At 42.5% G+C, this 23856-nt stretch overlaps 1 protein-coding gene across 2 annotated transcripts in view; it reads left to right on the top strand.

Annotated features, from left to right (window-relative positions):
- Positions 1-23856, top strand: part of SIL1 (SIL1 nucleotide exchange factor) — a 384707-nt gene that overhangs the window by 167111 nt on the left and 193740 nt on the right. For both annotated transcript variants that reach the window (XM_029583703.1, XM_029583702.1), the window contains exon 6: positions 4102-4293. In XM_029583703.1, coding sequence (XP_029439563.1) covers positions 4102-4293 — 192 coding nt within the window. The remainder of the gene's footprint in view (positions 1-4101; positions 4294-23856) is intronic.

The raw sequence follows: 23856 nt of genomic DNA, 5'->3' as shown, positions 1-23856 counted from the left end.
TGCTTCAGCGCTCCACAGAACCTGACTAGGCATTTCAGCGTCCCAGAGAATTTGACTTAGAGCTTCAGCACTACAGAGAACCTGAATCAACACTTCAGTGCCAACACTGCTGTGGTTCATGACCAATGCCCAAGAAAGACTCTGGGGTCCTGGATCACTAGAAAGGTAGACATAATTGTTTGCTTATTGAAAAATGTCTCTATTCTTATTTTGTATGTTCTATCATTAAAATCATCCATTGTACCTGAACACTGGAAGGTGGCCAATGTAACCCCGATATATGAAAAGGACTCCAGAGCTGATCCAGGAAACTATAGACCGGTGAGCCTGATCTCAGTGCCAGGCAAAATTGTGGAAACTTAAAATAAAATCACAGAATATACAGACAGACATTTAATGGGACAGAATCAGCATGGATTTACCCAAGGGAAGTCTTGCCTCACATATCTGCTACATTTTTTTGAAGGGGTGAATAAGCATGTGGATAAAAATGAACCAGTAGATGTGGTGTAATTCCATTTTCAGAAAGCGCTTGACAAAGTCACTCATGAGAGGCTTCTAAGAAAACTAAAATGTCATGGGATAGGAGGAGATGTCCTTTTGTGGATTGCAAACTAGTTAAAAGACAGGAAACCGAGAGGTTAAATGATCTGTTTTCACAGTGGAGAAAGGTAAACAGTGGAGTGCCTCAGGGATCTGTACTTGGACCACTGCTTTTTAATATATTTATAAATGATCTGGAAAGAGGTATGATGAGTGAGGTGATCAAATTTGCATATGACACAAAATTATTCAGAATAGTTAAATCACAAGCGGATTGTGATAAATTGCAGGAAGACCTTGTGAGGCTGGAAGATCGACATCCACGTGGCAGATGAAATTTAATGTGGACAAGTACAAGGTGATGCATATATTTATTTATTTTATTTATTTTTGGGTTTTTATATACCGATCTTCTTGCATTGGATGCAAATCAAACCGGTTTACAGTGAGACAATTTAACTTGCCTAGGGGCATTACATGGAACAAAGAACATCAAACCAATAAGAGTGCAACCACCCAGAAAAAAGATCTGGGCATCATAGTTGATATTATATTGAAATCATCGGCTCAGTGTGCTATGGCGTCAAAAAAAGCAAACAATGTTAGGAATCATTAAGAAGGGAATGGCAAATAAATCAGAAGATGTCATAATGTCTTTAATTGCTCTATGATTAGACCACATCTTATGAACATAAGAACATGCCATACTGGGTCAGACCAAGGGTCCATCAAGCCCAGCATCCTGTTTCCAACAGTGGCCAATCCAGGCCATAAGAACCTGGCAAGTATCCAAAAACTAAGTCTATTCCATGTTACCGTTGCTAGTAATAGCAGTGGCTATTTTCTAAGTCAGCTTAATTAGTAGCAGGTAATGGACTTCTCCTCCAGGAAGTTATCCAATCCTTTTTTAAACACACCTATACCAACTGCACTAACCACATCCTCTGGCAACAAATTCCAGAGTTTAATTGTGCGTTGAGTAAAAAAAGAACTTTCTCCGATTAATTTTAAATGTGCCACATGCTAACTTCATGGATTGCCCCCTAGTCTTTCTATTATCCGAAAGAGTAAATAACCGATTCACATCTACCCGTTCTAGACCTCTCATGATTTTAAACACCTCTATCATATCCCCCCTCAGCCGTCTCTTCTCCAAGCTGAAAAGTCCTAACCTCTTTAGTCTTTCCTCAAAGGGGAGCTGTTCCATTCCCCTTATCATTTTGGTAGCCCTTCTTTGTACTTCTCCATCGCAATTATATCTTTTTTGACATGCGGCGACCAGAATTGTACACAGTATTCAAGGTGCGGTCTCACCATGGAGCGATACAGAGGCATTATGACATTTTCCGTTTTATTCACCATTCCCTTTCTAATAATTCCCAACATTCTGTTTGCTTTTTTGACTGCCGCAGCACACTGAACCGACGATTTCAATATGTTATCCAAACAGTCTAACTTCAGTTAGTCAGCCAGAGTGACTCACTGCTCTCTTGATTAACAAATGTTAGTACCTATTCAAAGCAAATCACACTACCTCAACACCTTTCCAAGGTGAGTAACTGAGCTGAACTTTTCAGTCTTTTTACTTAAGTATACACTGCTCCTAGCTTATTTCTAGCTTCTGGCTACTTTTTTTTTTTGGTGGGGAGGGGGTTGTTGGGTTTTTTTTTTAAATACAAACACTCAGTTCTGCTAGCTGCCTTACAGACTTTTAAAAATACACACTACCTACTGCTTACTAGCTGCCTTATTGACTATTTAAAAATACAGTCTAACTTGTTTATTCACTGCATTACTGACTATTAAAAGCACAAACACACACACTAAATAATATTCCCAAATACTTAACTTTGCCCCAAATAGTTAACTTTGCCCCAATAACTTTGCCCCACAAACTTACTGATTCCTTTCAGTCACCAGCAAGGTGATCCTCTCCACTCAGTGCTCCCACTGAATACTTTATGCAGTTCTAGTCGCCGCGGTCTCAAAAAAAGATGTCGTTGCTCTGGAGAAAGTACAGAAAAAGGCAACCAAACTGGTAAAGTGTATGGAATGGCTCCCCTATGAGGAAAGGTTAAAGAGGTTAGCACTGTTCAGCTTGGAGAAGAGATGGCGGGGGGATATGATAGAGGTTTACAAAATCATTAAAGGACTTGAATGCATAATTGTGAAACGGTTATTTACCCTTTCAGATAATACAAGGACTAGGGGGCAAGTAGTATATTTAAAACAAATCGAAGAAAATTATTTTTCACTCAAAGCACAATTACGCTCTGGAATTCATTCCCAGATGATGTAGTTTAGGAAGCTAGTGCATCTGGATTTAAAATAGGGTTGTATAAGTTCCTGGAGGAGAAGTCCATAAACTGCTTTTAATCAATAGGGAATAGCCATTGATTATTTCCTGCATTAATAGCATGGGATTCATTTAATGTTTGGGTACTTGCGACTTGGATTAGCCACAGTTGTAGACAGGATACTGGATGTTTCCTTGGTCTGACCCAGTAAGGCATAACTTCTGTCCTTATGTTATGTTCATGCCCATGAAAAGCCTTCCAAGCTTTTCCAAAGCTCTCTAGCAAATGTTCTACATCAGCACCATTGGATGAAATTTCACACTTTTGCTGTAATTACCTTGCTGTCCACAGAGTACACGATACAGGTAAGCAACTTTGTTTTTTCTAGTTAGAATCATCCTTGTAGCTGTTCCCGCTTCACTTGAACCCAGTACAGTGGAAATGACTAAACTGAGTTTTCCAAATCTTCAGGTGTTTACTTCTTCTCATGAATTTTGGTTAATAAAAAGATATCCCTTTTAAGTTGTTTGTTGGCCCTTATTTCTTCTTCTCAATAGTGACATGAACATTCAGATTTTATTGTTGACTGTCAATGTATAGTTTGTCCTGCATTAGAGGTGTAGTACTAGCATTTATTTAAATGTTTCAGTTGTTACATAAGTCAAGTCATTAAGATCCTCCTTTTTATTCTGGTTTCTCATTTCTGAAAAAATGTTATTGTTATTGTGCCCTTCATTATGAGTCTAGGTTAAATTAGAACACCCATTTTCTGATTCTGGGCTGAACCACATACATGCATGACATTGGCATATACAAATAATGAAATCAATTCAAGTGGGTGAAGAGTGAAATCAACTGATGTCAACTTTAAAATCAGTTAGGTTGATTATAGCAACAAGATCTAGATCGTTTTTTTAAGATAATTGTAAAAATGTTTGAAAAAAATATATTGAGACAAAAAGGTAAGGAGATGCAGAGAGGATGCAAAAAAGCAAACAAAAAAAAATCAGGTAATGATATTCAGGGCAGTGTAGCCATATTGTTGCTTGAGGTGGAACATTTTGAATTGTGAGGTAAAAAAAGATGCAAAGCCTTTTTCTTCTTATTGGTAAAATGAAACTTTATAGACATAAGGTTTTTAGTCAGATCATATTTTGTACCTTCTTTAAAACTGTACTGCTCTATTCCATTGCAGTTTGGTCATTTCCATGTCTCTTTTAACCCCATGTAAGTTTTACATTTTTTCTGTCTGATTTTCAAGGCTAAACTGGAAGGCATCAAACAAAAATTCCGTCCAATAGATGAGCTGAAGAAGGAGTTTGAAGAACTTAATATGCAAATAGAAACTGACTTTGAAATTATGACTAAATTAATCAGCAAATTTAACAGCTCAAATTCCAGTCTGGATGAAAAGGCAGCAGCACTCAATGACCTTGAATATTACGTGCATCAGGTAAAATAAGGCATGCTCAAAAAAATCATATCTTGGATAAAATCCCAATTGGGACATAAATTATTAATGATAATTTATTCCAGATAATTTTGAAATGACTTTAAAGAAACATTTGATGAAACCATTTTTTGGTAAGGACTTTTTATCTTGGCTAAAATCCAAAATTTGTTTTAATTCATTGCTATTTTCTTTTCATTTCCCCTCCTTGCACCTTTTTGTTATTGATCTATTGAATTTAATTGCATATTTACAAAACATTTTTCAAGCAGCAAGCACTATCCAGACCTTTTCAGAATTGCAGTGAGTTAGCTAATGGTGAACCATATGCTGGACTGAAATGTCTGTTCCTTTTTAATTTAAGTTATAGATGTTTTAGCAAAGCTGAGCAGGATTCCTACTCCTTATAGGATAGGTCATATACAAAGACTTATTAATTTAGTACTTGATAATAGTATTGAAATGTCTGATTAGCATCAGAGTGCCTATAAATGGAAGAGAAAATAAGTGATGGTGTGATACGGCAAGATTCTTTATTTTCACTTATTTTATTTTTCCTGGAATCTATCTATGTATGTTACAAGTAAAACAGGAGAAAATCAATACAAAACAAGAAAAATGGATTTATCCAGAAAAATGTTTAATTATGGTGGATAGAAGTATGAAGTACCACACATCCTCTCCTCCTCTGTCAGCAGAGGAAACAGAAGGCAGAAATGAGGATCATACTGGGATGTGTGGGTGGACAACTTGGTACCAGGTGGTGAATAAATCTGGCCATTCACCTGTGTGTGTGTGTATGTGTATATATATATATATATATATATATATATATATATATATATATATATATATATATATATAAAATGAGCTGAGGAAGAAGAAATATCTTTCTGCAGCAGAGGACTGGAAGCCCCAGCAGAACTCTCCAGAAGACACTGCAAATTGTCTAGGCTCTGGGAGGGAAGTTCTGGAAGCCAAATTTAGGTATTTGGTAGAAGGCTGAAATCCAGAAAATAAGCCTCTGAGGCCGCCATCTGTGGAAGGGACTACATTGCATCCCTGGGAGAGATAGTGGATTGTCTGCTATGGTTAGCAGGGGAATCTTCGAATTTGATATTTGAAATATGGAACAAAGGGCTGCCCATGCTTTACATCAGGAATCTACTAGCATTTGTGTTGAAATTGAAGGGTCTATTCTGTTTTTGTTAATTTGCAACAGGTGGTTAAGAGTGGGGATTCCATACCAACTTGATAGTAGTTGTTGATGAGTATAATGAGAGGTCCCTAATATCCAGTCACTGATTAGTCTTGACATGCATGCAATATTATATTGTTTTAAGCTGGGACAGCCCAATCCGCCTTTTGCTACTGGTATAGAGTTTGAAGGGACAGGCGGGCCTTTTTCCCATTCCATAAAAACTGTCTGTCTAGTTTCTTAAATTCTTTGTGGTTTTTGTTTTTAATTCATAAGGGGAGCATCTGAAGAGTATATAGCCAGCGGGGTAGTATCATCATTTTTATGAGTTGAATTTTCCCCAACAAGGAAAGTGGGAGGGGTTGTCATCGGGACAGAAATTTAGAGGTGAAGATGAGAAGTGGATGTACATTTTCCTTGTATAAAGATTGTAGATTGCAGGGGATCTTTATCCCCAAATATTTCATATCTTGGGTGACCCATTTTAAAGGGAATGAGCCAGGCCAAGTGTGTTGTAAGTTCCCGATAATGTCTAGCTCTTCCGACTTCTCTTGGTTAAATTTGAGGACTGTAAAGTGGCCATAGAGCAGTTGGAAGGCTAGTAGGGGGCCAAGAGAGTGCGTGGGGTTGGTTAAAAAAAATAAATTAAAATATCATCAGCGAATGCTGCTATTTTAAATGTGTGAGAGCCCCTGAAGAAGTCCGAGATGGTAGGATCATTATTCACAATTATTATTAATGTTGTTTACTTTGTCTCTCGTAATACCTTTTAACTTTAATTTTCATAGTTACTGTTCCATGTAAAGGCCCCGCCTATTAGTTTTGAGTTAAATGTACACCAATACGATGTGCAAACAGTTGTCGGTATATAAAAATTGTTAAATAAATAAAATAAATAAAATATCTATTTTCCTTAGGAGAGAATCTGTCGCTAGAATATATAACAAAGGAGAAAGTGGGCATCCTTGTTGCACCCTTCTACCTATTTGGACGTTCTTTGATTTATGGCCATTAGCTATATTTATAGATGATGGGCTATTATATAGTAGTGAGATATAAGAGACAATGGGTCCATAGAATCCATATCTATTGAGTACGGAAAAGAGATAAGGCCAGGAAACGCAATCAAACGCTTTCTCGGAATCAAATCCTATGGCCAAGGCAGGAACATTATATTGTTGGCAATAGGACATAGCAGTTATTAGTTTGATGATGTGTGTGTTGGCAGCTCGACCTTTCACGAATCCTACCTGGTGTTCTGAAATTGTTACGCTTACCTGCCACGGCCGGCTCCCCAGGGTACTGGCTCACTCTCGGCACTGACTGAACCTCCCACGTTCCTCCGACACAGTCTTCAGGCTCTGCACACCGCTGGGGCTACCTCAGGTCTTCCTGCCGTGAGACACCAATGGCTCCGCCCCTTTCTGGCTTCCTCTTAGCGCGCACATGCCACTTAGGGGGCTTTAAAGGGCCTGCAGCGGAAGATTCTCTTCAGCTCCTCCCAGTGACGTCAGAGCTTGCTGGTATTTAAACTAGCCCTTCACTTGCAGCAGGAGACTTGGCTACAGGTCTGCTTCCTCGGTGTTCTGCCTTGGGTTCCTGCTTCAGCGTTCACAAGTTCCTGTTTCTGCCCCTTGCTCCGTTCCTGTTGCAGCCTTCCTGTCCCGGATCCTGCCTGCTTGTACCTTTTCATCCTCCTCCCTTTGGACTGATCTTCTGGCTTCTTGACCTTGGACGGCTATCGTACCTTCTCTGGCTTCCTGAGTTCGGACCGGCTTCTGCTCCTTCTTCTGGCTTCCTGACTTCGGACCGCTTTCACCATCTCTTCATCGCCTGTCCCCAGGGGCCCACCTAAGTCCAGCCGGTCCCGGCACACAAAGGCTCAACCCGTGGGGAACGGGATTGGTATTGGTGAAGCTCCAGTTGGCCCCTGTCTGCCATCAAAAGTTGCCTCCTGTTGGGAACCTGCGGCAGACCAACCTCCCAGGAAGCACCAATCCCAAGACAGGCCAAGGGTCCACAGTCCAGAGAGGTCATAACAGAAATAAGAAAAGGGAGCACACTGCTGATTCTGTTTGCAAGAACGTTTGCCAATATTTTTAGGTCGCAATTGAGAAGTGAGATGGGGCTATAGGACAATGGAAGCAGAGGGTCTTTCCCTAGCTTGGGAAGGATGATAATGTGAGCAAGGTTAAAATTCTGTGGGAAGAAATCAGTTTTCAAAGCTTCTACAAAAAAAGGAAACTTGTGCATCTACTACTTGGGGGTTTAGCAGTTTATAAAAGTCATAAGCAAAGCCGTCTGGGCCGGGGGCCTTGCCAGATTTGCTTTCTTTGTTTACCTTCAAGGCTTCGTAGCTTTGTATGGGTTTGTTTAATAAAGAAAGTTGGAAGTCTGATAGAGTTGGTAGTTATATTTTTTAAAAAGTCCATCAGGGGGCCTTCCGGGGATATCATCTGAATAGTGTAATAAAATTGAAAGACCTCGCAGATTTCTGCTTGGGCGGTGATCGACTTGCCCTCAGCTGTTTTCAAGCGTTATTTTTAAACAATCCTTTTTTTCAAGTTTCTGATCAAACAGATTGCTTCTATCCATATCATAAGAGATTCCCTTGATTCATTTTGTGACAGTTCATTTCTTTGAATGATTATAGTTTGTTGTAGTGAAGTAGAACACAACACAAAAAAAACCAAGAGAGAAAGCGAAAAAAAAATTGAAAAAGAAGCCGACCAGCGCACGCGGTGAGTGACGCATCCCCTGAGAGGCTCTAGGCCTATCAGAAGGCGCAGGGAAGGGCTTTAAATCTTCTCGCGTCCGAAGGAGTGCGACATAAGAGGCCTGCCCCTTAGCGCGCCCCTTGGAGAGCCCCAGGACCAAGGGCCTCTCCCTCTCACAGACAGCGTAACCATCTACACCTAAAACATCCAACTCCAACACTCGCAAAACCCTCCCAGGCATCCATTCAACCTCTTCAAACGTCCATCCAGCTTCCACCAGCAACCTCCCATCCTACTCAAACCTCACCTGCACTCGTCCTGATCTCACCCTGACATCAGCCAGCTGCATACAGGCTTCATCCAGCACTCACCCTATCTACATCCAGCCTTCACCCTAACATCATCCACTTCCATCCAGAATGCATCCTGACTTAATTCAACACTCACCCTGACCCCATCCAGCATTCACCCTGACCCCATCCAGCATTCACCCTGACTTCATCCGCTTCCATCCAGCATTCAACTTGACTTCATCTGCTCTCATCCAGCATTCATCCCGACTGCATCCAACATTCTCCCCGACTGCATCCAGCACTCATCCTGACTTCATCCTAACTCATCCTAATTCATCCAGCACTCATCCGAATCGCAACAAGAAATCATCCACTCCTCAGCAAACAATCTCCCTAATCAACTGTACCACTCTCACAAACCTCATCCAACTATCATCCCATCAAACTTCAGCTACTGCCTGTTCCTTCACTCATCCAGACCTCCTCCCAAAATCCTCCTCCCTCCCTCCTGTCCATAAACATCTTCCCCAACACTACCACACTTAGCCCAAGACTACAAGACCAGAGGGTCGCTCGAGCACCCCAAGAAACTCCAAACAAATCGATCATGGATTCACCCCCAACGTGACTCATCAGAAAAGAAACAGATACCTGATTAACATCCCACTCATGAAACACATCAAAAACCTATTTTATCTCACCTTCTTTCTGATAAGCGCCCAATCTTTAACCAAGAAATTCATGCTAATATCAGACATAATCCAAGAAAAGAACCCCGACTTCATCGCCACAACCGAAACCTGGTTTAAAAATATCGATCAAGTACTAACGCAGGGGTCAGGAACCTTTTTGGCTGAGAGAGCCATAAACGTCACATATTTTAAAATGAGAGCCATACAATATGTTTAAAACTAAATACAAGTAAATGTGTGCATTTTATGTAAGATCACACTTTTAAAGTACAATAAGTCTCTGAAAATATTACACCAGGCCTTAAGACACCAATACATCTCCTATTAGGAAAACGGACCAAGTCAGGCTGCTATAGAGTCCTACACAGAAACTACACGCCAGCAGAAAACCTCACCTGAATCACGTGCTGTCCCTCACCTAACATAGAATAAAGAGACCAAAACGCATAACAAGAAGCATGCAGAAAAAACTGAATTGGAAACTGCAACAAGCCAGAGTCTCTGTATGCAGTGTAACAAAGGAAAAAAGAAACATCACCCATCCTTATAAAACAAATCAAGAAATATAAAATCATCAGCAGTAAAACTGTACTAACTAAAAGAACATATTTCGAAACAGCTGATGAGTGGAATATCCAATAATTAAAAACTCATATAAAACATTTCCAGATACCAACAAAATATTTCAAAATAGCAGACACAAAGACCCAGTAATGAAAAATAATAAGGATACAAAATTTTTTTTGCTCTGCATACCTGGGAACGTTTGATATCCAGGTGTCCTGAGATTGTTCTGAATTAGCAGGAGGCGGGGTGGTTTGCTTGGAACTTTCTCCTCTCTCAGTCACATACCAGCGCTCTCTCTCACACTGGCTCTCAATGACACACCTATACACATATGCTCTCAGTACTCACATATACACATGTTTTTTTCTCTCTCACTTATATAGGCTCTTAATTACACATTTACACACATGCTGTCTATATTTTCACGCTTACACACACACACACAGGCTTTCAATCACATAAATACATGCTGTCTTTTTCTCTCACACACAGACTCTCATTCACATGCTTACAAACATGTCCTCTCTTTCTCTCATTTACACACAGGCTCTCAATCACATACTCACATGCTCCCTCACCTAAATCAGCTCTCAATCACACACAGACACACATGGTCTCTCTCATTTAAACACAGGCTCTCAATCACATACTCACATGCTCCATCACCTAAACCAGCTCTCAATCACACACAGACACACATGATCTCTCTCTTACTTATACACACAGGCTCTTAATCATACATACACATGATTTCTCTCACACACAAAGGATCTCAATCATACACACATACTCTTTCACACAAACAGGTTTTCAATCACAAACTTACACATACAGGTTCCCAATGGTAAACTTACATTCATGCTCTCTCTCTCACAGGCAGGATCTCAATCACAGACATACTCTCTTTCACATATACAGGCTCTCAATCATTCACATACATGCAATCTCTCACTCACACACAAAGGATCTCAAACACACATGCTTGCTCGCTCATTCACTCTCTCTCTCCCCCACCCCGGGAACTCGCGGCAGCAGCAGCCTCCTCCCAACGCTAACCTCCTTCATTTTCAGCCCTCGCGGAGGCGGAGTCCCATCGGCCGCGGTTGAAGCTCTTCATTTTCCTCCGAGCCGCACTGCAGTCTTCTTTTCGTCGTGCACGCACCCGATGCTCTCCACTTCCTCTTCCGGGCCGCGGGGGGGGGGGGGGGGGCGGGAAGAAGAGACCACACTAGCGTGGTCTCTGCTTCCCGCGGACACACCCGATGCTCACCACTTCCTCTTCCGGGCTGCGGGGGGGGGGGGGGGGGCAGGAAGAAGAGAGCACGCCGGTGCCGCTGACTTCAGCTGTCCTGCCACGTTCCACCCGGGCTGACAGCATTTTAAGCCCGGGTGGAGGAGAACCGGGGAGCAGCTGGGTCAGCGGGGACTGGAAAGTGTGGCGACACTTGTCTGCGAGCCAGATGCAGCCCTCAAAAGAGCCATATCCGGCTCGCGAGCCATGGGTTCCCGACCCCTGTACTAATGAATCATCTAACCAACAATGCTTACGACTTATTTTCAGTCCCACGCAAGTCTCGCAGAAGAGGAGGACTACTCCTCATCATAAAAAAGCATCTCGCAATGAAACAGATACCTCACAACCTCCCTAAGAAATATGAAATTGCTCTATTTGACTCAGAATGCCTACAATTATGTCTAGTATACTGCCCTCCCAAACTTCTAGACAACGAGATCTCCCCACTCTTAGAATTCTTAATAACAAACATTAGCAGGAAAAAACCAACCATATTACTCGGGGATTTCAACCTCCACACAGATGCTAACCCCAGATCACAAAACTGTCAAACCTTGATCAACATGCTATCCAGCCTAAACCTGAACCAACTAGTTAACAACCCCACTCATAAAGCAGGTCGCACTTTAGACCTGATCTTCACCAACAACTATTTCTCAGATACATCAATATCAACCAAACCAGTCCCCTGGTCCGACCACTACTTCTTACAATGCAGGACACAAGTAAAAACCAACAACATGACAAGAACAAACAAACCACTGTCATTCAAATACAGATGACCCTTCCAGCCCAACTTACTCCAACAAGAACTAGGAAAGCAACTAGCAAATCTGGACCTCTCCAATATAAACAATGCTACTCAATCCTGGTTCCACCTTACAGAACAAACTGCAAATAACATAAACCCCAAGAAATCAAAATTGATTAAAAATAACAGAGGAAAAAACAACCCATGGTTCGACTCTCAACTGAGATCAATGAAATCCAACCTGAGGAATATGGAAAAAGAATGGCGAAAATCCAAATGCACAGTAACCCTACAAAGATACCACACAAACTCGCCTTCTACAAAAAAACGATTCTGAACACCAAACGCGACTACTATAGTCAAAAGATAAAAAAACTCCACAAATAGCTCCAATTCCCTCTTTAACATTGTAAGAAACCTCATAGATGAGAATAACAACACCTCCACATCCGACACAAATAATTTAAGCCAAGAACTTGCCATGTTCTTTAAGAATAAAATAAGCAAACTTACCGGCACCTTCAACAAATCCCTGTTCACAGAAGAACATTTGAGTACAACAACCATAACACCATGGTCAAATTTCGACCCAATTTCAAATACTGAAACAGAAAAAATGCTAAGAAAAATAAACCCAGCTCGTCATGATCTTGATATAATCCCAACCTGAGAGTTAAAGAAAATGGTACACATCATCGCCCCAACCATAGCGGCAATTATAAATAAATCACTAGAAGAAGGTGAGCTACCAACTAAATTAAAAATCGCAACAATCACACCAATATTAAAAAAAAAGAACCTGAATCCTGACTATTTGAATAATTACCGTCCTATATCTAACCTTCCCTTACTCGCAAAGATGACAGAGAAAGCAGCACTGTTACAGCGCAGCGAACACCTAGAGAACAATATTCTACATCCCTCACAACATGGTTTCAGAAAGAACCGCAGCACAGAAACACTGCTACTCAATATATCAGACAAAATAATAAGAGGCTTCGACAACAAACTAAGCCATTTACTAATCCTAGATCTCTCTGCGGCATTTGACACCGTAGACCACAACAGCCTGATATCAAGACTTGCAAGCATAGGTCTTTCAGGCAAAACTATAACTGGTTCACATCTTTCCTAAAAGACAGGTTCTTCAAAGTCACCCTTAACAACAACTCTTCTGATCCCCTCCCCCTCGAAACAGGGGTACCACAAGGATCCGCCCTCTCAGCCACCCTCTTTAATATTTACCTACTCCCACTATGCCAACTCATCTCAAGTCTAGGCGTAACTTTTTATATGTACGCCGACGACATTCAACTCCTCATTCCAATAACCTCAACAATTGAAGATGCATTGAGCCTAACAGCCAACCACCTTATCTCAATTAGAAACATGCTGAACCACCTAAAGTTATGCCTCAACATGTGCAAAACAGAATGCATCCTTATCGAAAGAAATAACATAGGACAAATATCCCCAATGCCTTCCTTACAAATTGACAACACCAACATCCAACTGAAGAACAAAGCAAAAGATCTCGGGATCTGGATCGACAATGAACTACGCTTCAAAAAGAACATCACAACGAAAACCAAAGAAGACTTTCATAAACTTCACATACTCAAACATCTTAAACCGCTACTACACCAACAAGATTTCAGAACCGTCCTTCAATCTCTTATCTTTACCAGCCTCGATTACGGCAACTCACTCCTGATTGGCCTTCCAAAATCCACACTAAAACCGCTCCAATTGTTACAGAATGCCGCTGCCAGAGTACTAACCGGCAAGAAAAAATCAAACCACATCACCCCTGTTCTAAAAAGTCTTCACTGGCTACCGGTTGAACAGAGAATCAAATTCAAAACTTTAATATTACTACACAACGCAATTTACAAAGCAGACAACACCGCCCTCGATAACATGATTCAGATACACAAATCACAACAAACGATGAGAACCTCCAACAAACTGCACCTAGTCATTTCCTCTCTTCCATCAGCAAAGCTTTCCAACACTAGGAACAGAGCCTTCTCAATTGCGGGACCGAAATTATGGAACTCCTTACCAGATCACCTACGCACACTCAGCGACTTCAAAACATTCAAAAAGAAAATCAAAACATGGTTATTCAGACAGACATTTCCAGATGGTGTTGGTTAAGCCAAACGCAACCGCTCTGAAACATTATCCCTCCCAATTATAATTGCACTAATTTTACTACGAGAACCTCTCCCTCGACTATTCACACCCAATCTCAGACCCCTAAAAAGTGAATATTTTTGCTCAACCTAGTTTGACTCTGACTGATCCCAGAGATATAATCCTCCCGTTCCTTCCCCAATTCTACCATAGAAAGAGAATCCCAAACCACTCATGTTATTATGTAACATATGTATCAATACTTATTTGTACACTGTTTGTACACTACCCGCACACTGCATGACCTATGCTTATTATGTTTATGTTGCTGGTTCTTAGAAGGTAATAAGGATTTCAGTTAATAAGTTACTCGGTTATTTTGTCCTTTATCTGTAATGAGTTGTTAAAATGTAAACCGGAGTGAAGGCAGCTTGCTATACCTCGGTATATAAAAGACTTCAAATAAATAAATAAATAAACAATGAAATATTTGCATTTCCTGTTATTTTACCTCTCTTTAATGTCTAAGCCAGGGCCGGATTTAAGAATTTGGCACCCACAGGCAGAGTGCAGTGGCAACGTCCCTTTGAAGTTGTGCCAGTATAAGGCCATAAAGCAAGAAGAAGCAGGTTCCACTTTGGCCTGGATATTTGGTACCTTCAGAATTTGGCACTTCAAAGGTCAATTTTAAAAGCCCTCATGTGCCAAAGCCGGGAGATATGCGCGTGTCTCGGGCTAGCACATCCCACGCGGATTTTAAAAAGTGTGCGAGTGTATGCATATCTCCTGGTACGCACACAAATCAAAATGTTTTTTAAAAGGGTGGGGTGTGGGTGTGGTCTGGCCAGAGCATGGGCGGGACATGGGCATTCCAGGAAGTTACCTTGAAATGTGCGAGTAAGTATTTATGTGCACAAGCAAGCGCTGGGGTCCCCTACTGCATAACTTTACTTATTCTATGGATGGTGTATAAGTATTAAATTAAAAATAAACTAGGCAAGTCAATGGGGTTTTAAAAGTCAGGGGGTAAAAGGGAGGCTAAATAACAGGGGGCAGGTTTAGGAAATCCGATCCGTTAACTGGGAAAAAGGGCTATTGCATCGAGGCACATATCGAATAAAATCCCCCCCAATTACATGGTAGAGCAGGCATTTGCCTGCACGTATGCGCGTCCATATAAAATTGTACGTACAGGTATGCGCATACAGCTGATTTTTATAAAATGGCCATGTCTGTAAGTGTGAGCCGGCATATGTGCAAACCTGCACGCCTGCAAAGCTGTTTGAAAGTTAGCGTCTTGGGCAGTTGCCTATGTGGCTATGGCTAAATCCAGACCTGGTCCAAGCATCTAATTGTTGTGTCCGTCGGTCTCAGACGGCTTTGACCTTTGTGCCTTACCTTTCTCTCTGCTCTCCCCGCTAGTCTTGGGAAGATGGCTACCGCCCCGTCTGAATGCCGCTCTCTCTGGCGTCCCCGGAACGGCAATGGCAAAACCTCACGCCATGTTTCTCCTAAGGGCCTACTAGGGTGCGCGCGCATGAGCCATCCACGTCTTTATCCACATCATGGCGGGAACCTCGGGGGCATCCCCCTCGAGTGACGTCACGCCATCCAGGTATTTAGCCTGCCCTTGTTTGCTAGCTCATCGAGTTAGCAAAGATTGTGAATGGATGGAAAGCCTCCGGTCTGAGCTACTCTGCCGCTTCCTTGCTGCCGCTGGAAGCTCTCTCTGCCCTTCAGGATATTTCTTTAACCTGGGTACCCGCTCCTCGGGGGCCCTTTGCTTTCTTTTAGGTGCCTATCTGGGATCAGGTACTCGCTCCTCAAGGGCCTCCTCTCCCTGGCTCGGTGCCTGTATTCAACTACTTCTACCTGCTGGGATCTCCACCTATACAGCTACCAGCTTGCAGGCTGATACAGTACAGTGTGCTCCGAGGGAGCGCACTGTTAACCTGTCATTGGATGTGCGTTTCCCTTACCTCTTATTCAGTAAGGGGCGGAAAGCGCGCGTCCAACCTGCCGAACCTAATAGCGCCCTCAACATGCAAATGCATGTTGATGGCCCTATTAGGTATTCGCGTGTGATTCAGTAAGTAAAATGTGCAGCTAAGCCACATATTTTACTTTCAGAAATTAGCGCCTTCCCAAAGGTGGGCGCTAATTTCTTCGGGCACCGGGAAAGTGCACAGAAAAGGAGTAAAAACTGCTTTTCTGTACACCTTCCGACTTAATGATATGAATATATGTTATAATATATAATATGAATATAGTTGCCTAAGTAACTCTTATACTCCCTGTTCTCACATACATATATATCTCTAGTATTTTATTGTATAGTTCTAGTTATTACAATTATATCTTCTGTATATTTGTTTTCCACATTGTTCTACTGTTCTTTGTAAGGGGCTTTGCCCATAAGTTATTAGTTGTATGTAAACCGATACGATGTGCAAACGGCTATCGGTATATAAGAAACCTCAAATAAAAAGAAATAAATAAATTAATATCATGGCGATATTAAGTCAGAGGTCCCGAAGGGTAAAAAAAAAGTGAAAAAAAAATTGAAGTCAGCCGGCGGCTGTCGGGTCGAAAACCGGATGCTCAATTTTGCCGGCGTCCGGTTTCCGAGCCCGTAGCTGTCAGCAGGCTCGAGAACCGACGCCGGCAAAATTGAGCATCGGCTGTCAAACCCGCTGACAGCCGCTGCTCCGGGCCAAAAGGAGGCGCTAGGGACGCCAAGTTGTCTAAATGCGAATTCCACAAGGAATTCAGTGCCTTTCTTAGGGTACATTGTTTCAAACAAAGGCTTCCAGATGGACCCACAGAAGCTGGAGAGCATTAAAAAATGGACACAACCCACTGCTCTAAAGGCTCTTAGACAATTTCTGGGATTTACCAACTACTAGAGAACATTTATCAAGAATTACTCTTCACTAACTGTTCCGCTAACAGCAATGACTAAGAAAGGTCATCGCCAATTGGTCTACCGAAGCTGTGACTGCATTTCAGAACCTGAAAGGCGACTTCTCGAGTAAGCCATGCTTCCAACATCCGGATCCGACCCGGGCCTTCATCATAGAGGTCGATGCCTCAGATGTAGGCGTAGGGGCAGTGTTAAGCCAGTCCAGTGACTCTAAGATCTTGCATCCATGTTCTTTTTTCTCCTGACGCTTCTCGCCAGCATAGGGGATAAAGAACTACTGGCAATAAAGATGGCGTTCGAAGAGTGGTGCCCCTGGCTTGAAGGTGCACAACATCAGATCACTGTTTTCACGGATCACAAAAATCTGGAGTACCTCCGTCACACTCAGCACCTAAACCATAGGCAGGCGAGATGGTCCCTGTTCTTCAACAGATTTGACTTGGTGGCGTGGTCATCTCCACAGTATTTCAATACTGCCCTGGAGAAAAGTATGTCAGAGCAGATGCCCTATCTCGCTCATTCCTCTCTAAGGACGTACCTGATGAACCCCAACACATCATCAACCCGAAGAGAGTTATCCTGTCAGCTACACATCCGGTACCTGCAGGCAAGACCATTGTACCCGGTAACCTAAGGAAAAAACTGTTAGCATGGGCTCATGATTCAAAACTGGCTGGACACCCTGGCCAACGAAGAACTCTGGCAAAATTACAGAAGTACTACTGTTGGCCCACCATGAAGGAAGACACGTTCTCCTATGTTGCTTCTTGTTCCAATTGTGCCAGACAGAAACCTCCACCCGGACGTCCTTGGGGCTTGCTTCATCCCTTGCCAGTACCAGATGAACCCTGGACTCACATTGCTACAGACTTTGTGGTAGACTTACCACTTTCTGGAGGTAACAATACCATCTGGGTTACAGTGGATCGTTTCTCGAAGATGGCTCACTTCGTGGCTCTCCCTGGCTTGCCCTCAGCCATAGAGCTTGCAGAACTTTTCATCACCCACATCTTTCGCCTACACGGCATGCCAAAGCACATCGTCTCTAACAGAGGAGCTCAATTTACAGCAAAGTTCTGGAAAGCTTTGTGCAAGAAGTTTGATATCTCTCTCGACTTCACCTCTGCATACCATCCTCAGTCGAATGGGCAAACTGAGAGAATGAATAGGACATTCAAGCAGTTCATTCGAGCCTGCATTGGTTTACGTCAAAATGACTGGGCTGAACTGTTGCCCTTGGCTGAATTCGCCATCAGCTCTCATCCAGCAATATCAACTGGATCCACACCATTTGAAGTGGTCTATGGACGACTACCATTACCACCCTTATCACTTCCACTTTCAGTGTCGTCCCCGGCAGCTCTATCTACTGCCAAAGATATCCAACTACTATGGAGTAAGACTAAAGAGATGCTCCAAAAAGCAGGATGCTCCAAAAAGCAGGACATAGAGCAAAGAAAGGCTATAATGTTCACCACAGCATGGCTTCTGAATTCCAGCCTTGTGACAAAGTCTGACTGTCAACAAAACATCTAAGAGTCAAGCTGCCATCAGCTCGGTTTGCTCCTCGCTTTGTCGGACCTTTACCCATCCTTCGACGACTGGGTACTCTCACGTACAGTCTGAAACTTCCACCAGCGATGAAGATTCATAATGCGTTCCATGTCTCGCTACTGAAACCACTAGTCCTAAGTGAGTTTTCCACCAAGACACCTGAACCTACACCTATTGATGCAGAAGAGGACATCGAGTACAAAGTAGATGCCATCCTTGATGTGAGAAAGAGGCAGAGTAATGGAATACCTCCTGTCATGGGAGGGTTCCAGACCTGAAGAAAACTCTTGGGAACCTTTGGCTAATATCATGGATAAAGAGATGCTTCAACAATTCCACAGAACGCATCCTCAGAAACCTAGACCAGGTAGGAGATCTGGAGGGGGCCTTTTGAAGAGGAGTACTGTTGCGTCCGTCGGTCTCAGACGGCTTCGACCTATGTGCCTCACCTTTCTCTCTGTTCTCCCCGTTAGCCTTGGGAAGATGGCTACCACTGCGCTGCATGCCGCTCTCTCCAGCGCCCCCAGAACGGCAATGGCAAAGCCTCATGCCATGTTTCTCCTAAGGGCCTCCTAGGGTGCGTGCGCCAATCACGTCTTTATCCACATCATGACGGGAACCTCGGGGGCGTCCCCCTCGAGTGACATCACGCCATCTGGGTATTTAGCCTGCCCTTGTTTGCTAGCTCATCGAGTTAGCAAGGATCGTGAATGGATGGAAAGCCTCCGGTCTGAGCTACTCTGCCACTTCCTTGCTGCCGCTGGAAGCTCTCTCTGCCCTTCGGGGTATTTCTCTAACCTGGGTACCCACTCCTCGGGGGCCCTTTACTTTCTTTCAGGTGCCTATCTGGGATCAGTTACTCGCTCCTCGAGGGCCTCCTCTCCCTGGCTCGGTGCCTGTATTCAACTACTTCTGCTTGCTGGGATCTCCATCTATACAGCTACCAACTTAGTGAGTAATCTAACATTCTCAGTCTATGTCATCTACAACTCTGCTGCACTGGGAACTGCATCCGGATCTCCCTATACTATCTCTGTGACGGGTCCCCTCTGCCGAGGGTCCCTGGACTGCTTCCTCTGGATCACCTCACTACTGCCACCTCTGATGGCATATCTCAGCTGTATAATAAAAGACGAATCTCTGTGTTTGTGCGTCTAGCCTAGTACTGTGGTTCCTCACAGGGCTCCTCCCCGTGGGCGTGGTCATCTCCACAGTACCCAAGAATCCACTCAAACTCTTCAAAACCATAACACTAATGATGGACGTCGTGTCAGATTTTTGCATGCAACTTTGTTTCACATTCTGGATACTGAAAGTTTGAGATTGTTTGTTGCATTTCCTCAAGGCTTTTTTGAATTTGGCCTCTTGAATTTGCCTTGATTCAAATTCAGCAGTAGATATATATGCTAATAATCATGTACCTGTATGTTCCCAACTGTCAACAGATATACTACATTTTTTAAAATCTTAAGACAATCTGTGTATTTTTTTTATGGACTAGTTCAGAGTAGAGCAGCTTTTATGACATTCTGCTGTCGACATTTGCTATCTCAGTTTTTTTTCCATATCATTTCAGTGCTTGAAAGTTTGACTTTTTTTTTTTTAATACTTGTGTAACAGGGATCCTATTTTGCCAATATACTTTCCTATTTTTCCACAAATAACTTTGATGGAAATGATTAATCCTTTTTACATTGCACATATAAGTTATCCAGGTTTCACAGATATAAAGCAAGGTTATTAAAACTATAGCAACATATATTTTTAATTTTGTATCAAATCCGATCCTTCTCTTATCCCAAACTCTCTTGCATAAACTCCTAAAAACAACACTGAGCTTAAGTAGACTGATTTTTACCTCTATAAGAACAACTCACTTTAAAATGCTGCCTAAAGGACTAATTTACTAAGGCTTGTCTCCCATTATAGATCTGTGGCAAAAGACCTTGATGAATCAGGCCCCTAAGTAGGTAAATTTGTCTACTGCTGTCAACACATGGCCATTGATTTTAATGACAGGGTAGTATAAGGCTTACCAGGGGCTAGTTGATAGATAATTTCAGTCTTTTTCATGTTGATTGTTAAACCAAATTGCTTACAGGCATAGGAAAAATGATCTATTGATCTTCCTGCATGTGGACTGCGAGGTCATAATCATCAACCAGCAGAAAGTTTTGCACCAATTTTTCAACCACCCTTAGTCTTTATTTGATGTCTTCCCATGTTAAAGAGTTTTCTGTCTGTTCTGAACTATATTTATATGCCTATTTCAAGGTGTTTAAAAACACGTGAAAGGGCAAGAGCAGACGGAGCTGAAAAGCAGAGGCAACAGCACTTAACCCTATCGATTATGATTTGTCATCTGAAAAAGCCTCGAAATGACCCTATTTTCAGTTACTCTAGCTATTATATCATCATGAAACTGGCATATCATCTAGATTACAAGTCTCCAACTCTGGTCCTCAAGATCCACATGCCTGGTTTTCAGGATATCATAATGAATATTCATGGGATTTACATGTACTACCTCAATTTTATGCAAATCTATCTCATGGATATTAATTATGGATATTCTAAAAACCAGACTTGTTTGTGACTAAGAATTGGAGTTAGCCAACCCTGATATAAATTTACTTTTCAGTAATTCTTGCTTTAGCAAGAAGTTTTCGTAAACCTTATCTGTCAACCATGCCAGAAACCTTTGTGAGATCTTCAAATACAAAGATCCATGCATTGCTCTTGGCACCTTTGCTGTAATTGACAAGTGGCAAATATGATATTGATAGTTTCCTTACCAGTTCGAAATTCATATTAACTCTGACAGTAGCCTAATAACAGTTTGTGATCCAAGCCAGAACCTTTCTTGCTGTGGCAGCACAAAGATGTCTGTCTGATTTTCACAGATTGAAGTTTTGCATTTGTGTTTAAATAAATGTATAATTAAAGCATCTTTAAATACCTGAAGAACAATTCCTTTGTGTCACGTTAATTGAAATAAGTGAGTCAATATTCAGCTGTTGTCCTTAATACTTGTTGATTTCCACTGGAAATATACTTTTGGTGTATGAAACACCCCTGCCCTGAACTGCCTAAGGCGCCAGTCGATGACCTGGACCGTGATGCCCATCTGCACCATGTCCAAAATGCCCCTGGGTGGTAACCACCTTCCCCCTTATGCTGCGACATTACATTTCTCATCATGTAACTAACATGTGCTGCTATCTGCCTCATTTGCGTTTAACAACTGTAAACATGCCCCACTAGCTAACATTGGGTGCTATCTATCACATATACAAGCCGTTAAATACAAATTTATTTATTTATTTATTTAATGCTTTTTTATACCATTGTTCATTTACACATCACATCGGTTTACAAAGAACAAGTATGAATAAAAAGGAAAGAATGTTTACATGGAACAGTTGACCAAATGTTCTTATAACTATACCATCTAAAACTAACATTAATCGACCCAAAATTCCTGTTTAACAACGTAAATACGGTGGGTGGGTGGGGAAACTGGCCAGGAACAAAGAGTCTGGGTGCACCTCGGTCGTGGCCCTTTAAATTATATCATCATCATCACGCGACTGCTCCACCCCATCCCCTCGCCTGGCCACATCACCATCGCGTCAAGCCGGGCCAAGGGAGGAGAGGAGCCATGCCGCTTGAGTCCCACCAGCCGAGCGCAACCGGGCCGCCATGCGTGGCGCATATTTACATGGTGGGCTCCGGGCATGGGGGTGCGGGATCACGTATTAACTCTAGCAGCTTCAACTGTAATGTTGTCCCGTCTACGTCCCCCCCACCTGAATCTCCTCCCACCCATCACCTCTAATTGACCCTTATCCATACCTATATACATTATTTAATACAATGGAATAACCACAAACATGGATATTGGATTTAAAAAAGGCTGCAGCTTTATTAACAATATACATAGACCCCCTAGAAAAACTCGTACCTGAGCCAGTATGGCAATTCCCAAAGATTGGGCTACACCATCACCTCCTCTGCCATCGTAGTAACCGAGCAAGGCAACATCAAACCCGGGCCCCTCGCCTTGACCCCAAGCAAGGGGGACGTCTGACCAGAATATAGAACGCCCCTGCCCTGCACCCCCCAAGGCACCAGTCAACTGCTGATACAGAACTTGTTGCCTGCCTGCACACATCCAAAATGCTCCTACCAGCCCAGGAAACCGCCATAGGCATAAGGTAGGGCATGCCCTTGCCTCATGCCCCCCACCAACATCTAGCTGCGGCTGACAGCACTCCCAGCAACATCATTCCAGAGCCTCCTGCAAGGCATTATTGAATATTTCATAGCCAATGTCCAACAAATAGAAACATAGAATTGATGGCAGAAGAAGACCAATGGCCCATCTAATCTGCCCAGCAAGCTTCATACTTATTTTTCTCATCTGTTTCTCTGACCACTGAGGTCAGGGCCCTTATTGGTAACTTTTAGGTTCTAATTTCCTTCCACCCCCACCATTGATATAGAGAGTAGTGCTGGAGCTGCATCAATGAGAAGTATCAAGCCTAATTGATTAGGGGTAATAGTAGTAGTAACCGCCGCAATAAGCAAGCTGCTCCCACACTTATTTGTTTACCCAGCCGTTGCAATTCAGTCCTTGTTGGTTGTCTGAATATAAATCCTCTTTTCATCATTCCCTTCTGCCGTTGAAGCAGTGAGCTGCGCTGTATATGTATTGAAAGTGAAGTATCAGGCATGAACACCTTGTAACATCTAATATCCAAGGTAGAAAAAAAATTGAAAAAACTGCCTTTGAAACTGAGAAGAGAATACTGTGGGGAAAGCCATGATTGTGAGACCCGCCCCCCTCCCCCGACGTCATAGCAATCGGAGCCGGACCTTTGAAAGGCGCCAAGCCAGCAAGTGCTCATGAAGGGGAGGGCTACCCACCAGTGCTGAACACCTTGTAACATCTAACATCCAAGGTAGAAAAGAAAAAAAAATTGAAAAAACTGCCTTTGAAACTGAGAAGAGAATACTGTGGGGAAAGCCATGATTGTGAGACCCGCCCCCTCCCCCGACATCATAGCAATCGGAGCCGGACCGTTGAAAGGCACCAAGCCAGCAGGCGCCGCGCGCCAAAGGGGCACTCCCCTTTGTGCAACCCTTAGTTTTCATTTCATTTTCATTTTTTTCATTTAATAAAATTTATTAAATGCCCAACACAAAAAGGCCTGGGCGATATACATAAAACATACATAATAATAAAAACAGACATTACACTTATAAATATCAATATCAGGTTCCATAGGAACCATACCAAATTATACCAAACAAACATAAGGAGGTTATCCCTATTCACTAAATACAATATCACGATAAGACAGTCAGAGTGATTAAACAATTCACACTTCCATGGGTTCACAATAGTATTGTAAAACAGACACATTGTCTTTATA

The sequence above is a fragment of the Rhinatrema bivittatum genome, chromosome 18 (assembly GCF_901001135.1).
Source record: "Rhinatrema bivittatum chromosome 18, aRhiBiv1.1, whole genome shotgun sequence".
NCBI classification, from domain to species: domain Eukaryota; kingdom Metazoa; phylum Chordata; class Amphibia; order Gymnophiona; family Rhinatrematidae; genus Rhinatrema; species Rhinatrema bivittatum.
Note: the sequence above shows the minus strand (reverse complement) of the source record. Positions and strands in the feature narration are given on the sequence as shown.